The sequence below is a fragment of the Rhinatrema bivittatum genome, chromosome 3 (assembly GCF_901001135.1).
Source record: "Rhinatrema bivittatum chromosome 3, aRhiBiv1.1, whole genome shotgun sequence".
NCBI lineage: Eukaryota > Metazoa > Chordata > Amphibia > Gymnophiona > Rhinatrematidae > Rhinatrema > Rhinatrema bivittatum.
Window position 1 is genome coordinate 39,759,122 of NC_042617.1, and position 21,588 is coordinate 39,780,709.

General features: G+C 45.1%; 1 protein-coding gene across 5 annotated transcripts in view; it reads right to left on the reverse strand.

Moving 5' to 3' along the window:
* MARK1 (microtubule affinity regulating kinase 1) overlaps window positions 1–21,588 on the reverse strand; it is a 387,182-nt gene that overhangs the window by 118,695 nt on the left and 246,899 nt on the right. For all 5 annotated transcript variants that reach the window (XM_029593165.1, XM_029593162.1, XM_029593164.1 and 2 more), the window contains one exon: window positions 21,307–21,363. In XM_029593165.1, the coding sequence (XP_029449025.1) occupies window positions 21,307–21,363 (57 nt within the window). The remainder of the gene's footprint in view (window positions 1–21,306; window positions 21,364–21,588) is intronic.

Here is a 21,588-nt window from a genome sequence, read left to right on the forward strand (position 1 = left end):
CGTGGATTAGAACTGAATTGGCTCATGCAGTTGGTGGCATGTTATGTGACATCCCAATCAGTGAGCAGCGTAAATTAGTCTGTGTCTGTTGCTAAAATGGGGTTCAAGACATGGTGGGGAAACCAGTTAAAGATTTTTTTTTCCTTTTAAATTAGGACAACAGTACAATGTATTTATTTATAGATGTATTTATTGTCTACAATTCTAGGTGATTTACAATAAGCATTCATAGTCACATAAGCAACAATGGTAAAATAAAAACAGCAAAAATTAAAAAATAAGAACATATAAAAACGTATCTAATAGATCCAATTAATCATGAGTGGTATTTAAATGTTATAACTGATAAGCCTGTGTAAATAAATAGGCCTTTAGCATTTTCCTTAAATCCCTGAATACAAAAAAAGATGATTCCTAGACACTTTTAGATGAACACATTTAAAAGAAGGAACATCTAGGTTCAACTGGGATCCTGACCGGAGTGTTCTGTTAGGGCAATACATGTTAAGCGCATTATTCATACTGGGGTATATTTTCAAAGGGATATGCGTGTACCCCCCCGAAAACCTACCCCAACCCCCCCCCCCTGCGCGCGCTGAGCCTATTTTGCATAGGCTCGGCGGCGCGCGCAAGTCCCGGGCCTTGCATGGAGGGGCGTGTCGGGGGCATGCCAGGAGTGATGCAGCGTTTCGGGGGCATGTCGGGAGTGATGCAGCGTTTCAGGGGCGTGTCCAGGGGCGTGGTTCCGGCCCGGGGGGGGTTCCGGGGGCGTGACGGCGGCCCCCTGGACCAGCCCCCAGACCGGAACATGGAGCGCGGGAGCCAGCCCGGCGCGCGCAAAGTTACGCCTGCTTTGAGCAGGCGTAACTTTCGTGATAGAGGTAGGGGGAAGGTTTAGATAGGGCCTGGGGGGGTGGGTTAGGTAGGGGAAGGGAACGGAGGCAGGCTGTGCGGCTCAGCGCGCGCAGGCTGCCAATTTTGGGCAGCCTTGCACGCACCGACCCCGGATTTTAATGGCTACGCACGTATCTATTGAAATCCCGCGAACAAAAGTACGCGTGTGCGCAGATTTATAAAATCTGCCCCACTATGAGGTGCAATGCCTTTCACTCCTTTGTATACTATCATTAAAATTCTAAATTTAATTCGCCAGGCTACAGGAAACCAATGATGTTTTAATAGATGTGGAATAATATGAAAATAAGATCGGATTTGCTCTATTATTCTCATGGCAGAATTTTGTGCATATTGTAAAGCTCGAATGGCATTTTTTGAAATACCCAATAAAGAGCACTAAAATAATCAATGGTGGGCAAGGCTATTGAGGGAATCACAATTTTTAAGTCAATTTGATACTGTCCTTGGACTGCGGCATGGTTGGTGCTACCCAGCACGAACTGGGTCCATGCCGACAGCAAGCAGACCTGCTACTAAACTGGGCCTATGGGAAGGCGTCATCTGTACCAGCCTCGCTCCCCGCAGGTTCATCCCTTGGGTTAAAAGGCTGGCTGGCCGGACTTGGGCGGTATCGGTGTCCTGGCGTGGGTTGAGGCAGGCGGCAAGCAGGCAGGGTCTGCATCCAAGCAAGGGTCGAGGCAGGCAGCACACAGGCAGGGTCCCTGTCCAGTCAAGGGTTGAGGCAATGAGAGATCCATCAAAGGGCAAGGAGGGCGGAAGTCGATGACAAGAGAAGTTGGAGGCATATAGGGATGTGGGACGAGACAGGGGCAAGGACGAGCCAACAGTTACTGGAGCAAGACAGGTTGGAGAAGCAACAAAAACCAGCAAGGCAGGAGAACCTGTTGCTGAGGCTCCAACTTAGCTGGAGGTTTAAGTATGCGATCCCGGTTATATCATCCAGAGGCGCCGTGGGAGGCAACCCACCACTGAGCCTACTCCAGGGCAAAGAGCGCGCACATGCCTATGGGAGGCTGGAGTCAGCTGGCAGCATCCCTCAAGTGGAACTTTGGTGGCATATGGGATGAGTGAGGACTGGCCGCAGTGTGGCTGCTTCGGTTAGCCAAATGTTACAGATACTTGAGTAGTATTTTTGCTTCAACTAAAAGGTGAATTTTAAAAGCCCAATGCGCGCCAAAATTAGGGGATGCATGAATATGTTGGACTTGCCTGTGCCCAGCAGATTTTGAAAACCACCTGAATACGCACGTAAATGCAGCAGCACACACATATAGAAACTTCTCAAAAAGGGGCGCGGTGTAGGCATGGTCTGGGCGGGGCATGGGTGGTGCATGGGTGTTTTGGAACATGAATCTGAAATTTGCGTGTAAAGATTTATGCGATCCGTCGCACTCCAAGGCCCCCTGCCACGGAATTTTACTTCTGCTATGGATAGCGTGTAAGGCCCCACCCTCCCAAAAAAACCCCCAAAAAAACAAACAAGCCATTTCAGATGGGTTTAAAGGGTCTGGGGTAATGGGGGTGTACAGGGTATCAAACCAGGGGGGTTGGAGGACCTGGAGGACTTACCTGTTAACTGGAAACAAACTGGTAAAACTGGCAAATGCATTAGCATGTGTCGCTTTTAAAATCCTTCCACTTACGTGGTAGAAGCAGCTTTTGTGCGCACAGGCTCGCGTCCACATGCACCCATGCGCCAGTTTTAAAATTCACCTTTTAGGTGGGAAAGAGTTAGAACAGAGTTTCAGTAACTGCTGCTTATGATGGTATCATACTTATGAGCTGAGTGTGCTATTATTTCCAGCCGTAAGGCACTGAATACAAGCATGAACCAAACACAAAGTCTAAAATTTACTTCAAACTAATTTTAAAATGTTTGGAAAAAAAACCTATCGGGGAGATGGTGATATGTAGGCGTAGATCCATCTTCAAGGATCAGATTAGTAAGGGGATATCTTCCAAAGGAGTCATACCAAAAAAATCGCTTTCCATTCCTGAAGGAAACTCTGTCATGCAATGGCATTGGGGAGAAGAAATGGAGTGCGGTCTTGATGAGGATAAGTGAGAGGAAATTCAGCTAAGCACAGCCAAGTCCTCTACATCGGCTAATTTAGCTGAATATACTTACAAGATCTGCTATAGATGGTACCTTAAGCACAGAAGTTAAAGAAAATATATACATCTACTTCTGATGCCTATTTATTTTATTTATTAAAAATCTTTTGGTTAATCGCTTAACTAGGCGATGTACAACATGAATCAAACACAACATCCTGTTGGAAAGGATGTGGCGATTTGGGTCTACGGGTCATATTTAGTGGGGATGCTCTGTGCTGACTCCCTTTTGGAGAAAAGCTCAAAACTTCATTTTTTAGAAGACTGATACTCAGGTTAAATTGGATGCTCAATTGCCTGCTTGAAGGTGTCCCTGTGAAGGTGGCTAAGCTGATCACTCACAATCTCCTGGCAGCAAGATGAGAAATGGCGGTACACTGCTGACAGAGGGTGATTTATACACATGACTGTGGAGTGTTTAACAAATGGAGACATTACTGCAGTTCCCAGGGACAGATTATCAGGCCTTTTAAGACACTTGGAGCCCTTTGAATAATAAAGGATGGGAGGGGACTTTTGGGGGAGAGGGAGGGAAATTTGATTTATGAGCATTGGAGGAGGTACATTGAGATTGTGTGTGTTCACCATTTGTTATATGCGTTTGGTGATCTCATTACTGTTTATTACTCAATATTTACTAACTATTTAATTGGAAAAAAATCTTCAAATTTTCCCCACAAAATGTCAAATTTCTATTTTACAGTTGAATAGAATACACTGCAACTCCTGTGATACAGATGAACCAGATACTGTTGTTTTGGCAGCAGAGTGCCCTCTTCAGGGGATGTTTTCTACAGTCCTCAAGAACCACAAACCGACCGGGTTTTTAGGCTGTCTGTAATGAATACGCATGAGAGAGGTCTGCATACAATGCAAATCTACCTCACGCATATTGATTATGGATATCCTGAAAATTCTTGAGGACTGGAGTTGGCCACCCCTGCACTACTCCAACAGGCTTCAATCTAAACAAGACTCTTGGCTTCTCTTTCCCACCTTATTGGTTATGTGAGGGGCACTACACGTCTTTACTTTTGTATAGTATTACTGCCTATTATGTGCAGTTTGTGCCTATCTTAACCCCTTTCCGGTCCACCCCAAATATATTCGTCAGTGAGCCTATTGCATTGTGTTTTCTCGTCCTGAAAGGGGTTAAGAACTAAATAAGACAGTGGCTATTGCAGCCATTTCTAAGAAACACATTAAGCTGAGAAATGATTCTGAGACATCCATTCTCTATTATAGTATTCAATGATGAAGAATGTTGAAAAAGGGGAAACAAAATAGACTTTTCCTTCCTAAAGTTTATAATTTCCAACATAACAACAATTCTATTTAGCAGTCATGGTCTCTCACAGTCTTGTTTTCCAAAATAGTGCTAGGGCTAAATTAACTGAATGAATAGGTTTGTCTCATTTACCACGATGTCTGAAACATTGTCTCCGGCCATTTGCCATCACTAGTCTTGATGTCAAGGAAAGAAAATATTTTTCTCTCATTTTGCAAGCCAAGACTTGCTCTCCAGAAGAGGCACACTTGCACTGGCATTCTCCTTTAACCCACAAGCTTCCCAGATAAATGAGGAAGCTAGCGATGGCTACAGCCCTATCAAAATGTGAGTCTCAGGTGGCCTTCTCATAAAAGTGCACATCGCAGGCGCAACGGGAGGTTTCAAGGTGTTCAAACAAACATTAAAAAGTTCCAGTAACTAACGAAAAGAAAAACAAAATGGACAATGACAATTTGCATTATGGCCTGCAGTTTGATGATAGAGCAATGTTCTTTCATTCTACTGTTCCAACACAGGTACAACGTGTCTTATCTGCACGGAAATATCAGCTCTCATAAGGTAGTTTCCCTGTGTTCAAATTCCAGACCTGCCAGCAACTACAAGTTTGTGTGAATATAAGGCTCAGATCAGTTCGTAATTATTTTTACCAAGGGCAGAAATAAACAATGTACACCCTGAAAAGGACCACATTTATACGTTTTACAGAACTGAAGCCGAAATGAATGTATGGCGCACACATTTGATTTACAGTGATTAGTTCAGCACCATAAAGCAGCAGATACACGTTATGCATTTGTCTGAAACACAAAAACTTCCGCAGAGTGAACAAGAATCCATGACTCAGCAAAACAACTCTTTTTATTGATGTTTTATCAGGCTGAAACCAGTCACTCAATAATAAAGTAGGCATCGTAGCTGGAGCCTAAGAAGTGCCGGGAGACTGAGAAAGGGCAAAAGGACTGAGAGAAAAATCAAGTACTTCATCAATAAAGTCACTTTTTATTGCCTTCCATAATACAAGCCCACAGGAGAGGCCAGTAGAACCCAAGGACAGACGGCTGTAGGACACCAAGAGAACAAGAAAGTACCAGGAAAACCTCTGAAGTCCAAGAATGCCCTTTGAAATGAAGAACGCTTATAACTAAGGAATTTTAGTTTTATCCTTTACCATGACGGTAGCACCGTCGTATTATCCAGCCAGCTTATGTGCAGGGCACACCACGCTCCTGTAACCATTCTGTTTGTACTAGCAGCGTGTTGGCTTGATCCCTCACTATTCTCTAGCATCACCACCAGTCCACAGAGGCCTAAGGTACTATCACTGTGCCACTGGTCCCAAGGATCAAATCAATCCCTCCCTATGTACAATGTGATAAATAGTGAACATTTAGTTAGGGGTTGTACAAGTCTTCCCACTACTATATTAGTGCAAACAATGTGCATAATCGGAAAAGAAATACAGTTAAAGTAATACAAGTGCCACATGAAGTTAGCATGTGGCACATTTAAGACTAATCGGAGAAAGTTCTTTTTTACTCAACGCACAATTAAACTCTGGAATTTGTTGCCAGAGGATGTGGTTAGTGCAGTTAGTATAGCTGTGTTTAAAAAAGGATTGGATAAGTTCTTGGAGGAGAAGTCCATTACCTGCTACTAAGTTCACCGAGAGAATAGCCACTGCCATTAGTAATGGTAACATGGAATAGACTTAGTTTTTGGGTACTTGCCAGGTTCTTGTGGCCTGGATTGGCCACTGTTGGAAGCAGGATGCTGGGCTTGATGGACTCTTGGGTCTGACCCAGTATGGCATGTTCTTATGTTCTTATTTTGCTTTCTGTTCTCTGTTGCACGAATCTTTATTATAATCTGCCCTATATCCCATTACAACCAGCAGTCTTCCAAAAATCTGTGCACACACTTACCTTGCTTCCTCACTGGTCTTATTCCTAGATCCATTCTCTTTTCATCCTATTACTTTTTAGGGACACTTTTCAGTAGCCCACCTGGATGTGGGGTACATGGGCACATTTGCACACACAGACCTCATGGTTGACTTTCAAACAGAAACCACTCCAGTGGTTTTCCTTTGCAACTTAGCATCAAGTACTTGTACGTTGCACCTGTGCTTTTCGTGAGCAGCTGTGTAAGGGGCGTGTCGGAATACTGACTTGCTATGCAGCAAATGGTATGCGTGTGCACGTATACCATCAAAAACGATGATGTAAAATACGCGCACATTTTTATTAACTTTTAAAAATAAATTTTTAGTTTTCTATCCCTGCCATGTTACGCCTTACAAAAAAAGCATCCGGGGGGAGGGAAGGTGTATCAGTTTTTATTATGGTTTAAAGCATATCCAGTGTAAAAGTAATGGATAATTTTTAGCCAGCTGATAATCCATTTGTGGATTCCAGTCATTTCACCTGTGTAACCGCAATTTTACTACATAGTTACATATTAAGCCTTTTAGAAATTACCCCTACATTCGTAGTGTGCAAACCAGGGAAGAGGAGGGCAAGAAAGATCCTGCAGAGGAAGAGGCCACGAGCAGCAGCAGCTCACATGGGCCAGAAGACTAACAGGCCAATACAGTAAAGTGCGCTCCGGCGTTTGAGGTGCTATTTTTACCCCTTATACAGTAAGGGGTAATAGCGCGTCGAAAACGCGCTGCCAACTCCCCCGAAACTAATAGCGCCTGTAACATGCAAATGCATGTTGATGGACCTATTAGTTATTCCCGCGCGATACAGAAAGTAAAATGTGCAGCTAAGCCACACATTTTATTTTCTGAAATTTGGCAGGCGTTAATTTCGGCCAGCACCAGGAAAGTGTACAGAAAAGCAGAAAAAACTGCTTTTCTGTACACCCTCCAATTTAATATCATAGCGATATTAAGTCAGAGGCCCCCAAAATAAAAAAAATTTAAAAATCTGCCCGCAGCCCACTGGTTGGAAGACGGGCGCTCAATTTTGCCGGCGTCCGTTTTCCGAACCCGTGGCTGTCAGGGGGTTCGAGAACAGGCGCTGGTAAAATTGAGCGTCGGCTGTTAAACCCGCTGACAGCCACCGCTTCTGTCAAAAAGGAGGAACTTACCAGCATTCAAAATTTCTTATTGTTCTGTATTAATTTATATTATATTTATTGTAGTTTATAAATGCAAAAGTATACCATGTAAAAAGCAAAGAAAACAGATCCAATCAATCATGTAATAAAACAAAAATCAATGTATTCTTTCATGAATCCTCTTTGCAGAAAGCCAGACATCATCATAACTACAATAAAATAGCATTAATCATTAAAACAGGTGCAGAGCCGAGCTAGGACAATTCACATTACAACATGAAAAAAAAATTTCAAATTCTGGTGTCACCTAAGCAAAAAATATCCCTCCACTGCTAAACATTTTGTGAAGTAACACAGATTCCTGCAAAGAAAGACATCTAGAACCTTGCCATACAGTCACAGCACTGACTCTCAGGATTCAAACAACAGTAACCTTATGAAAAAGCAGTAATGCAAATACTACACCAGGCCCTAGAACATTAATACATCACCTACTGGAGTAACAGAACAAGCTGGACTACTACTACAGAGAAACTACATGTGAACAGAAATACTGCATTTCAGTTACACACCGGCAAAACAGAGACCAACCCTTACCTAATCTACTAGATAAGGGAGCCCTGACCAACGTGCTGCAAATGCGCAGTAGAGAGCAACTCTACCACGCATGCGCGGGCAAGCACGTCGGTCAGAGCGGAGCGTGCCCGAAAAAAAAAATGGCGCTGGGTCCAGGAGCAGGAGCGGCGGCGGCGAGGAGCAGGAGTGGGAGGAGCAGTACCAGCGGCGGCGACGAGCAGGAGCGGCGGCACGCGCGAGGGAGGGAACCCCACGTCTGCCGGTTATGGATGAGCTGAAAGGGGAGGGGAGAGTGAGCGGAGCTGAGGGGAGGGGAGGAGAGAGGGGAGGGGAGGAGAGGGGAGGGGGAGGGAGGAGAGAGGGAGGGGGGAGGGAGAAGAGGGTGAGCGGAGGGAGGAGGGAGGAGAGGGTGAGCGGAGGGGGGAAGGTGAGAGGGAGGAGAGAGTGAGGTGAGGGGGGAGGTGAGAGGGAGGGAGTGGGAAGGAAATGGACAGAAAAAGTTTTTTTAAATGTTGCCTGTTGTTACGGGCTTAACGGCTAGTATAGAAATAAAAGACTACATATTACAAACAAACATGCAGGCAAAACTGAAATAGAAAGCCTGAAAAACTAGACTCTGAGCAGTGGAATACTGAAGAATCAGCAAAATACAAAAATATAAGAAATGCACATTCCCAAATATGGCATATTCCAGTTGCTAAAGTCTCACATTTTTATTTTTATTTTTTACTTTTGTGGTCTGATTTTTATTTTTCTAATCAGTTGGGCCCAGTCTCTTTTTTCCCCACTTTTTCCTTGCTGGTGATTTCCGATTTCCTATTTAGGATCTCTTTTCTCATTCTTTCTTCTCCTGTCTTCTATTCTTCCTCCCTCCCTCACACACACAAGCTTTCTCTCACAGTCTCCCTCACACACACAAGTTCTCACTCTCATATACTCTCCTACACAAACAAGCTCTCACTCTCACATGCTCTACCACAGGGGTCGGGAACCAATGGCTCGCGAGCCAGATGTGGCTCTTTTGATGGCTGTATCTGGCTCGCAGACAAATCTTTAATAAAAAAGTAAAAATCTAACAAAACCCCCCACCCTCCTGACGCCCCCCAAGACCTCCAAAATTGATTTACTACAACCCCCCCAAGACCTGCCAAAAGTCCCTGGTGGTCCAGCGGGGGTCCGGGAGCGATCTCCTGGACTTGGGCTGTCGGCTGCCAATAGTCAAAATGGCGCCGACGGCCCTTTGCCCTCACTATGTCACTGGGGTCGACCAATGGCGGCGGTAACCCCTGTGACATAGTAAGGGCAAAGGGCCGTCGGCTGCCAGTAATCAAAATGGCGTCGCCGGCCCTTTGCCCTTACTATGTCACAGGGGTTACCGCCGCCATTGGTCGACCCCAGTGACATAGTGAGGGCAAAGGGCCGTCGGCGCCATTTTGACTATTGGCAGCCGACAGCCCAAGTCCAGGAGATCGCTCCCGGACCGCTCCTGGACCCCCGCTGGACCACCAGGGACTTTTGGCAGGTCTGGGGGGGGTCAGGAGGGTGGGGGATTGTAGTAAATTAATTTTGGAGGTATTGGGGGGCGTCAGGAGAGTAGGGGGTTGTAGTAAATTAATTTGGTAGGTCTTGTATGGCTCTCACGGAATTACATTTTAAAATATGTGGCGTTCATGGCTCTCTCAGCCAAAAAGGTTCCCGACCCCTGCTCTACCACAACAAGCAGCTCTCACTCTTTCAAACCCCCACTCCCCAGCTCCCATTCTCACACACACAGATGCACATCCAGTTTTCCATTCTTACACACACTCAGACGCACACTCTGGCTCCCATCCTCACTCACATACACACACCCCCAGGCTCCCTTTCTCACCCCCCCATAGACTCTCATTCTCACCCACATACACACATTCAAGCTCCCATTCTCACCCACACAGGGCCTTTTCAATAGGCACAGCCAATAATGGGATCCCGTGACGGCATTACAGCTCCGGTCCTCTTCTTTGCTGTCGTGGGGATGGGATCCCACGATGGCCTTGCAGCTCCGGTCCTCTTCTTTGCGTCACAGGGATGGGATCCTGTGATGGAAATGCTGCTCCATCCCTCTTCTGGTGTCAGACAGCCCTGGTTGGGTGGGTGGGCCTAAGCCCACCCAGGCCCATCCTTGGCTAAGCCACTAATTTAACTCCAAATCTTTTGCATATTTCAGCTAAAACAAAGTAGGCTTGGCCATGTTTGCGACAGATATGAGAAGAGGGATGAGGAATCGGGTGGAAGAGCTAAGGAGGAAATTGCTGTTGGGTTGCATTTGGAAATTTGACATGCACATCTACCAAAAGTGGATGTATCTAAGCTGGGCAGATTGGATAGGCCATTTCGGTCTTTATCTGTAGTCATTTACTATAGGGCTAGTGTGATCTAGTATTTGCTTTTTTTTTTGTTAATTGAAAATCATTAAAAAAAATCCAGTATTGGACACACTGAGCCAGGCTGTCAAAAACAAAACAAATTTTGGATTGATAATCAGGGACCCCACCCAATTGGATGAATAGAAAGGGGGAGGGGGCGCGTGACCCAAAAGGTTATCTCACCACTGCCCTAAATAATGAAAAGATCAAGAGAGCTGCATTGCCTATTTGAACTAGCTACAACATGTTAGTCATGTCATGCCTCCCTTAGGCAGGCTTCCATCACTAAGAAGTGCACTTCACCGTGAGAAATGGCAAAGAGCTGACCTAGTTTCATTTAATAAGAAGGCACCTGTGGAGCCACAGTGATGCACAATCCATCTAGCGTAACAAGTACTTATATATCATACACAGGGTAGCAATTGAAGTACTGCTTCAAGATCCTGAAAGTGCTCAGCTGCAAACATGCACCTCTGATCACGAGGATCTTGCTGCTGTGTTTTATGGATACTGGAGAATCTGAGACTTACAGATCGATTTAGCAAAGATTTTATTATTAAATTATTCGCATGCGGTTTGTATAGCAGTGATGGCAAATGGTTCACTCACAGCCAATTCTGCCGGCACGCCCATCTGACAAGCAACATGGACCCACTTCTGCTGGCGGCTGCCAAACTGGTAGTTAAAGGTATCTGGCACTTTATGGTCCCAAGGTCCTCATCCTCCACCCCAGCTCCCCACAATGACAGGCATAAACGGGAAAGCATACGAGATACAACCTGCACAGATTGGGGGTAAATTCTGGTTCCAGTTTTAGAAAGCAAAGCAAGAACAGAAGGATTTTATTGTATTTAGAGAACACCGTAGGTCATTTAAAACAAAACAAAATTGTTTAAGCTTCCCCTCCCCTTCTTGTTCCAAAAGCAAGCCGCGTTGATTAGACGCGGCGAGGGTAACAGAGGGAAAGCGGGCGAACTAGGTTTGCAGCTGGGGGAAGGGTAGGTTAGCGAGGGCGGGAAGATAAGCAGAGTTGGGAGAAGGGGTGAGAGAGGGGGGAAGTGCAGAGACAATTCAAACGGGAGGTTGCGATGGGATGAGGGGTTTTGACGTCAGCGTATGCTGGCAGTTGCCGAGGGAGAGCCGAAGGGCAGGCAGGCGAAAAGTGTCCCACCCTCCCTCCCTATAATTTCAGCAAGTTACGCTTTAAGTTTCGTCGCAGTGTTGGCGGGTAACCTGAGCCCAAAGTTATTTGTTGTAAAAATGTGAGTTGGGGGCGGCACTTGGAGGAGGGGTTAAGGCCCACGTAGCTGGGGGGGGGGGGGGGCTGCTACGTGGAAGACCGGCGAACCGTGGGGCTAGGTTCCCGGTAAAAGCTTGCTCGCGCTGGCCTGAGGCGGAGCAGGTGAGGGGTGGGGGGAAGGCAGCTCCACAATCAGGGGTCAAGGTGGTGGGGGCTCAGGAGGAGGCGGCAGGGGGAGCTATTTTGAGGGGGTTGTATCGATGGTTGTAAGGGCTCGGGTTCATTGAAATAAACTGCGGCCAATTTTTACTGCCAGTGAAGAGTCAGTGTCTTCTGCGGGTTGGTGGGGGCGGCCAGGGTCATGACGATGTGAGCGAACGTCTTCCATCCTGCTGTTATTGTATTTCATTCCTCAGAAGAGATGATTTTGGGAAAGGCATTTTTCCCCCAAGGTAAACGTGCTTACTGGCATACAAGGGCCTTGTGAAATAGGCCTCCTCCCCGTCAGTGCAGGGAAAGGCAGGAACGCTCCCTCACACGTACATGTACTTCTACCCTGCAGGGGGGAAGGAGGAAGGGCAGGAAAAGTCCAGTGTACACTCTACACCTGCAGTACGCGGGCCAGCACAGGTTCAGTATTTGAAAAGGAACTTGCAAACCGTGCCCCCCGAGGTCTTATACATTTCAATTGATCTGGGGGTGCTGCCTGGCACCAGAGAAACCCTCTCTGGTGCCAGGCACTTGGACCACTTACTGCAAAACTGGAGGTCGAGTACTTTTCTGTGGCTTCCAGTGGATGTCTGCCAAATTTACAGTAAGTGCTGCTGCGCGGATCCACATCAAAGCCCTGGACAATCAGTAGGATGGAGCAGAAGCAGAGCGTGGGCAGTGAGGACGCAGTCGTGCGCCAGCGAGGGGAAACGGGGAAGAGCGGCCTCTGAAAATCAAATCAAGCTGCTGCACGTTGCTGATCAGAGCAGGGGCAGAAGCCTAGTAGAGTCCTTCTGTTAAGGAAGATAAGCTGGTGGAGTGGAGAGGAGGAAGCAGCTGGGGAGAAAAGGGGGAAAGAAAAACAAAGGGATGGTGGTGGGAAAAAGCAGGAGTGAAAATCTAGGCCATTGAAGGGAGGGAGGCCATTTTTTGTAGCACACAGGAAATCAGGTAGGTGCCTGGAAGGCAAGCTGAAGGAAAGAGGCAAGCCTGGCAGGTCTGCAGGGATCTTTAACGCCCTTCAACCAGCTGATCAATTTTTGGTACTAGAAACTACCCAGTGACAGCGCTGTCCCTCCCTGCTTCCTCCAAATCAACAGGAGAATCTCAGCGAGAGCACAATCCAGACGTTTCTAGGTTTGCTGTCAGGCCTAGGGCAAGGACCGTGCTGCTGCTCCTCTACTGCCAATTTCAGACTCCGTGCTTTCCACTCGACTGCGCCGTGTGCATGGAATAGACTTCCCGAGCTGGCGCGTCACGCTCCCTCTCTCACCGGGTTTCAATCCCATCTAATGACTGCTTTTAAATCTTAAGCCTGATGGTCTACCTTCAGCCTCATTAACTGATTTTACATATTGTCTTCCTCTATGAAACTCCCGAAGTCTCTTGATTAGACTGTAAGCTCTACTGTGCAGGGGCTGTCTCATGTGTGTTGTTGTACAGAGCTGCCTACATCCAGTAGCGCTATAGCAAACGTTAACATAGAAACATAGAAGTGACGGCAGAAGACGACCAAACGGCCCATCCAGTCTGCCCAGCAAGCTTTCACACCTATTTGTTTTCATACTTATCTGTTACTCTGACTGCTGAGGTCAGGGCCCTTATTGGTAACTTTTTGGTTCCAATTCCCTTCCACCCCCACCATCGATGCAGACAGCAGTGCTGGAGCTGCATCTAAGTGAAGTATCTAGCTAATTGGTTTGGGGTAGTAACCGCCGTAATAAGGAAGCTACTCCCGTTTGTTTACCCTGCCTGTGCAATTCAGTCCTTGTTGGTTGTCTGAATATAAATCCTCTTTACTTCATTCCCCCCTGTTGTTGAAGCAGTGAGCTGCACTGGATATATATTCCAAGTGAAGTATCATGCTTAATTGATTCGGGGTAGTAGCCACCATAACAAGCAAGCTACACCCATGCTTATTTGTTTATCCAGACTATGTAATTCATTCCTTGTTGGCTGATGCTGAATATAAATCATCTTTTCTTCATTCTCTCTGCCGTTGAAGCAGAGAGCTATGTTGGATGTGCATTGAAAGTGAAGTATCAGGCTTATTTGGTTTGAGGTAGTAACTGCCGTAACAAGCATTCCAAGTGAAGTGTTAAGTAGTAGTAGTGAACAATTTGAATACAGAGGAGCTCTTTAGTTAGTTGAGGAAAAGGGATTTTAAAAATAGCATGTGGTGATGATAAAAACTGAAGAAAAAAATACACTAGGAAAATCAGGGCGACCTATGGATAGGGACCTTCATTTTCATTTTTCCCGGGGAAATTATCAGGGTTATTATGACAAGTACAAAAACAGGAGAAAAATCAGTGAAAAAGGGACTCATTTTTCTGGGTAAATATCAGAGTTTATTTTGATGGACAGAAGCCAGGACAGTAAAATCATATTAACCAGATTCTACCACCCACTCAGCAGCCTAACCCTCTCTAGCCCTATCCCCTCCCTAGCATGTCCCCTTTTCTCACTACCCCCACCAAGAATCTCCTTCTCCCCCCTCCCACCCCTTCTGCAACAGCATTCATCCCTACTGGTGGGGGCTATGGATAAAATCTCCAGAATGAAATAAGAGAAGAGCTCTGTGTGCCCCGATCAGGAATTTACATGAACTACTGGACAAAAAAGTCGATCAGAGCCCAAAAATCTCTTCCTTGAAGAGCCACCGATATATATATCTTTAAAACATCTGCCATCACTTCTGCATTTGCAGTGCAAATGCAAGCCCCATCATGATTCTTTGGGAAATCTGCTTAAGTCCAACTGTGCTGGCATGGGTAAGGAAGAGCAAAGTGAATGTGAAAGGGGCATGAAATTGTAAAACCCTTAAACCGTGCATCTGCCTATTCATTCTGAGTGCAGAAGTTAAGTCTCAGGGTTGATGAAGTTCCATCTATCACGAGTCTACCCTTTTGTCCTGAAGAATGTTATCAGACAGCACTCTATTTAGCAAACATTTATAACATAGCTAATAAGGCCGAGATTCACTCAAATTTGGGATTAGGAAAGCTTCCAAAACAAATGTCCTTTCCAAAGGAAGCTCAAAGCAGCTTCCAGCATTATTACAATTCCGGTACAATAAGTCCACACCCAAAAGAGCTAACAGTCTAACAGGCCGAGCGCACTGGTTAACCTGTGGTTGGACGCGTGTTTTGGATGTGCGTTCACAACCCCTTATGCTTTAAGGGGATTAGCGTGTCCAAAACGTGCATCCAACCCCCTGTGAAGCTAATAGCGCTTATCATATGTAAATTCATGTTGATGAGGCTATTAGCTATTCTCTCCGATGCAAAAAAAAAAAAAAAAAGTGTGCCCAACATGCACATTTTTGAGCAGCCCAAAAAGTGTACAGAAAAGCAGAAAATACTGCTTTTCTGAACTTCCTCCGACTTAATAACGTAATGACATTAAGTCGGAGTAACAAAAATGAGAACATTTAAAACAAATGTTTTTTTTTTTAAAAAGCGTGCTGGCAGTCAGTTTAGGAAAAGGGACGCTCAATTTTACCAGCATCTATTTTCCTAACCTGTGCACAAGCTACCTCTCTCTGAGTGCCTGCTGCTGAGGAGGCGCTAGGGGCACATCATTTCCCATAGCGCCTCCTTTTTACTGTGGCGGCCGACTTAAATATTAAATTGGGCACCCCGGAGAGGTCGAACGACGCGCATTAGGAGAGCAGGTGCACAATTATGAGTGCCTACTTTCCCCGTGCCGATATTGCACTGGGCTGTGAGTGGGTACTGCTGGCAATAGGATATAAAGTGACTTACCCAAGGTCACAAGCAATGTCAGTGGATGGAAGTGGGATTTGAAACTTGGGTTCCCTGGTTCTTAACTCAGAGCTCTAACTACTAGGCCACACCTTCTGTACTCTGCCAAAAAAGATTGTATCCTAGGTTTACATAATACTGCTAAGAGGCCCTGTGTAACAAAGGAAAGTCACATAACCACCCTTTTTAGATTGATCCCTGACCTGAATAGCATAATACACTGCCATTCTCATTTCATTATGCTTGAGCCATATTAAATCTTATGGGTTTTACACAGTTGCCTTCATGCTGTCAGCAATTATCTAGAATAAGGTTGATCCTCTGATCCTCCCTACTGCTGCCGCAACCTGGACAACTCCAATATATTTAGTAGGATGGAGCTAAGAGGCCAAGAATACCTCCAGAGGAAACATTGATAATAGGGTCTGCAGCGGGAAGGGGAAATAACTGGGGAGAGGAAGAGAGACATGATGGGAGGAAGGAAGATAAAGAGAGCAGATATGTATTCATTTATCAATTACCCATTGATCAGAGCAGATTACACGTTTACATTCACAATAGGGGTGTGTGCGAATTGATGGCAGGAGGCATGATGGGGATAGGAAAGGAGACTATGTGTTAGCGTATAGACGGTTGAGGAAAGAGGATGGAGTGGAGGATGGAGAGAGATGAGCAGGGAAACAAGTGAAAAGATGGGAAAAAAGACTGGAAGGGAGATGAGTGAAAGAGGGAGGAGAAAAGAATCACCTTCGGAAGGGGGAGATACGTGGGAGAAAGAATATGGGTGGGATAGAAGGAGAAAAATAGAAACTAAAGGAGAAAAGTTAAGAAGATAATGGGAAAAACTACAACAAAAGAACAAAATGAATGATCTACTCCTACAAAGGTCTGAGAACTGTTTTAAAATGAAAATCTTAAAAATAACTGAAAGATGTTTGATAGAAATGTGGCTTTTTGGCAAATTCCTTCAAATTCATACAACATGCAAAGGAATGTTCTAACTCCCAGGCAGATTCCGCAGCAAATCATCCCAGGACCCTGCTTATAACCACAGTCCCCAATCTCCTGCAGCAACTCATGATACGAATTCTGCAGCAAGTCACTCCAGGACACCAGGCTCCTGCTTATAACCACAGCCCCCGGTCTCCTGCAGCAACGCAAGAGGCAGATTCTGCAGCACGAGTTGGACAATTCTGTATCAATTATGTGGCATATTTGCTTACATTTAAATTAGCGTGCATAATAAAAATAAACGGATTTTCCAAATTTGCTTTATGTCTGTCTAATTAAGTTTTGTTCTTTGAGGAATTTTAGGTATTAATATGCGGGTGGAGACAAAGATCTCCAGGACAGGGAGAAATATGGAGGAAATATGAGGCATGGGGAAGACACAATATCAGGGATGGGGGAGGAGAGAGAGGATGGAGGTACTTCTGGGATCTAGTTGGGGGTGGAGTGAGGGTGGGAGTCAGGGAGAGGAGGAAGTGATTCTAGGATCCAGAAAGGAGAAGGTGGATGTCTTCCCTGGCTCCAGCCCTGCTCTCCTTCACATCCCCCACCCCCTTGCTCTCCCTGGACTTCTCTCTTTTCCTTCTTGTCCCCAACCGAGGTGCCCGTACAGACCCACAAACACAACCCTATCCCCCAGCACCTCTATTCAAACAAGCTCCCTCCAGCCTCTCTTTCACACCTCTCTTCCTCCTACCAATTTCCCTTCTGAGTGCCGTGCCCCCCCACCCCACCCCCCCACCCGGCCAACAGGAACAGGAGAAGAGTGGCAGCAACTCCAAGCACGTCCTCCTCCGCTGCTGCCTGGGTACTGACTGCTGCTTTGAACCACGGGGCTTTAAGTAGCCATCCTGTCTGTGTTGCCACCGCTCTCTTCCTTGCCCTGTCACTGGATCAGTGCTAGAGGAGGGGGAAGGAGTTACAATGCACCATGGAACAGCCTCAGCCTCCACATCCGGGCTTCGTCGCTGATCTTCTGTGGCTTCGCTGCAAGGGGCAGATTTTGTGGCCCTTTCCATGGCATCACCAGAATAACCATAATAGATGTGAGAGCGGGTGGTTTCCTAGGTAAAGGGTGCATCCCAGGAACACCCCTGCATTGTGACTACAAATGGTTAGGTCCGGTATGTAACTGGGAAGGCTTGAGGGAAAGGCTGGGCCTATTCTCAAAGAAAGGAGGAGAGCGTAGTGAGCTTGGAGGAGGTCTCTGGCAGAGCTGCCGCAAGCTGCAGGGGAAGAACACGACACCCTGAAAAGTGTCTGGGAAGGCCTCGCACGTGTCCAGGAGGTAGGAGACCTGAGTTTTATAAGCGGTTTATAAAAACTTCTAAATTTATTTATTTGAAACTTTTATATACCGACAACCGTTTGCACATCGTATCGGTTTACAGATAACTTAAAACTATGATAGTGTAACTATCATTTAGGCATGGCCTTTACAGGGAACAGATAACACTTTTACATAAGAACAAGGTAGTTAAATATTGGTATATATATAAAATAAATTAAATTAAAAAATAAATTATGAAAGTACAGAAAAAACGGGATAATGGTTATAGCAAATAATATAAAATACTATGTACAAGGGTGTGTTACTAGGATTAGGAGGGGTAACAGGATAAGAGGGATGAAGGGAAAAAGGTAGGAGGGGGAAGAGAAGGGAGGAGGGTGAGGAGGTAGGGAGGGGTAAATAGGATTAGAGGGGGTAAAAGGAAAAGAGGGAAGAAGGGATAAGGCATTGGGGGGAGGGGGGAGGGTAAAGAGGTTGACAGGGATGGTCATAGGGAACAGATTTTGTGGGGGACACCTACGGAGATGTCTCTCGCACCAAGGTTGTGGGAGATTGACAGGATCATGTCTAAGCAGGGTTCAGAAGTATACAACAGTTTTCCAAAAGGACAAATTGGATCTTGCAGGACAGACATTGGCAATTGTTAGCAGTTGTTCAGTAAATATACAGCAGATGTTTAATGAATAGTCACAGAGGTGGGGTAGAGATGGATGGAAAGGCTTGTAGGAATAGCCAAGTTTTAAGTTTTTTTTTTAATTTGGGTGTGGAAATAAAAAAAAATAAATTTTGAATTTTTTTTTAATTGGGTGTGGAAATAAAAAAAAAAAATTCTAAAAATAAAGAGATCCTCTGAGTTTCAGAAATTTAGAGGTGGCCAACGCCGGATAAAGGCTAGAGAGTGAAGGAAGAATTCCTTGAAGGTGAAAAGGATTGTTAAAGGAAGAAGCCAAGGATTGCAGCCAATTGCTCAAGCGATCTCTGAAACTCCTCTGATTTGCCAAGTTTGTGGGATGCAGCAGTGGTAAAAGTACTTCTGAAGTGTTTTGCCAGGGGGAAATCAAATCCTTCTGTCAGTGATGCGGGAGGGCTTCTCGTGAATAATGAATGATCGTTACGAGTGCTACCATTTGGAAGAAGTATGGAAAGTACTTTGTAAATCAATACGGTTATGAACTTTGTAAATAAAAGCAGCCAGGCCAAAACACCACGTCTGCATGATTTGTCTTTTTTGGAAGAAAGACAGACAGGACTGGGAGACAGTTGCTTCCTGAATAAAGTGCACTTTATCCTTTATATTTATTTTTTTTTGCCACCTAAGGTCCACCTCACCATCTGTTTAAACCAGGGGTGCTCAAACCAGTCCATGTGCACCTCAGCCAGTCGGGTTTTTAGGATCTCTCGGAAGAATGTGTTAGAGATATATTTGCAAACACTACCTCTTATGCATGCAAATATTTCTCATGCATATTCATTAGGGAATTCTGAAAACCCGACTGGCTGAGGCACACAAGGACTGGCGGGGGGGGACTGGTCCCTGAGAACCAGTTTGATCCCCCCCCCCCAGTTTAAACTAATGATTGAAGAATGCACTCAGCTGTGCCAGAGATCCTGGGGAAAACAGGAGGAACACCAGCAAGAGAGGCAAAATATGTGGTGACCCTATTACCCGGCCAGAAGCAATCTTACCAAGGATAATACCCTCTCTTCCCTGTACCCTGTAATTTTATCCTCCTGTTATCATTGTTATTTCATAAATTTTTTCCCTTTCATTTTAACCAAAATGATAAAGGGGGATGGAACAGCTCTTCTATGAGGAAAGACTAAAGAGGTTAGGACTGTTCAGTTTGGAGAGGAGACGGCTGAGGGGGATATCATAGAGGTGTTTAAAATCATGAGAAGTCTAGAACGGGTAGATGTGAATCGGTTATTTACTCTTTCGGATAATAGAAGGACTAGGGGGTACTCCATGAAGTTAGCATGTAGCACATTTAAAACTAATCGGAGAAGACTGACTGCAGTCAAGCATAAAAAATTAGTCAAATTTGAAAACCCTGGCGACGCTATATATCTTGGCAGGAAAAAAGCTGAAGACACATAATACAATTTTATTATTCTGTCATGTTATTAATTGCTCATCAATCCAAGGGAACAGTGCAGCGAGGCTATATGAAGAATCCAAACTTAGAGTCAAAATTGGTGTAGCAAATCTTTTAGTTAGCATGGCAACTCCACGATTCAGAAATTACATGTCATCAGGTTTTTAAACAATCCCCCGACACGATCCCGTGTTTCGCTGTGAGGCTGCGTCGGGAGGGACAGCAATGAATTCACATTTCTTAACCAACTTCGGTGCACAGTTTAAGTCCAGAAATTAAAACTGGCCAACAGCGGAGGATTATTCAGAACAATATGCAAATCTCCCTGAAAGCAGAATAAAGCTTATGTGAATCCAGAAGTTCCTTTTCATTCTTGCTTGGGCTGAATATTCAGGTAGGTGTTGCACTAAAAAAAAAGAAGCCAAATAAACAGATTTACATGAGTTACCAACTTAAACTGATCACTTTTGAAACCCTAAAACCAATTTTATTTCCCTGGTGTTCTTCATGACTTTTTAAACGTATGCTATATTCAAACAGACTGAGGTCTGCAGGCAGCTGTACAGAGCAAAAGGGAGCATACACCTGAGTGAGTGGTTGGTTTTCTTGGCGTCCTGTCTGCATGCATTATTGTTAGGCTCTTGCATTCTATTAATTAAGTTGACTTAGAAAATAGTAACTGCTATTGCTAGCATTAGTAGCATAGGACAGACTTAGTTTTTGGGTACTTGCCAGGTTCTTATGGCCTGGATTGGCCTCTGTTGGAAACAGGATGCTGGGCCCGATGGACCCTTGGTCTGACCCAGTATGGCATGTTCTTATGTTTAACCACTGTATGAATCACCTTGGCAGCACATGTAAAAACTGTCATGCCAAAGGCCAGCTGCATAGAGAACCTGCAAGTCCCTTACAATTATGCATGCAGACAGGACGCCAAGAAAGCCAACCACTCACTCAGGTGTATGCTCCCTTTTGCTCTGTACAGCTGCCTGCAGACCTCAGTCTGTTTGAATACCGAATAAGTTTAAAAAGTCATGAAGAAAACCAGGGAAATAAAATTGGTTTGGGGGTTTCAAAAGTGATCAGTTTAAGTTGGTAACTCATGTAAATCTGTTTATTTGGTATCTTTTTTTAGTGCAACACCTACCTGAATTTTCAGCCCAAGCAAGAATTAAAAGGTACTTCTGGATTCACATAAGCTTTATTCTGTTTTCAGGGAGATTTGCATATTGTTCTGAATAATCCTCCGCTGTTGGCCAGTTTTAATTTCTGGACTTCAAAACACAGCAAGCAGCTTTTATCTTGGTAAGTAAAAGAAATGATTACCTTTAGATCCCGATGAACAATGCATTTTTGATGACAGTACTGAACTGCAGACACGATCTGAAATAAATTGATAGGAAAAGCATCATAAAATGAGCATTCTGCAGCACTAGAAACGAGGCCCACTAACCTGCAAGAATCTGAGCCCAGGCCAAGCTTAAGAAGCTTACTCTGGTTCCACAAGGCGAGTGGTCACCCACCCAGCAGTCCAGGTCTCAGAAAAGCACGTTTTGATCAATAAAGACTGGGAGGGGTATGCAAACTGCTCCATATCTTTATTCCAAT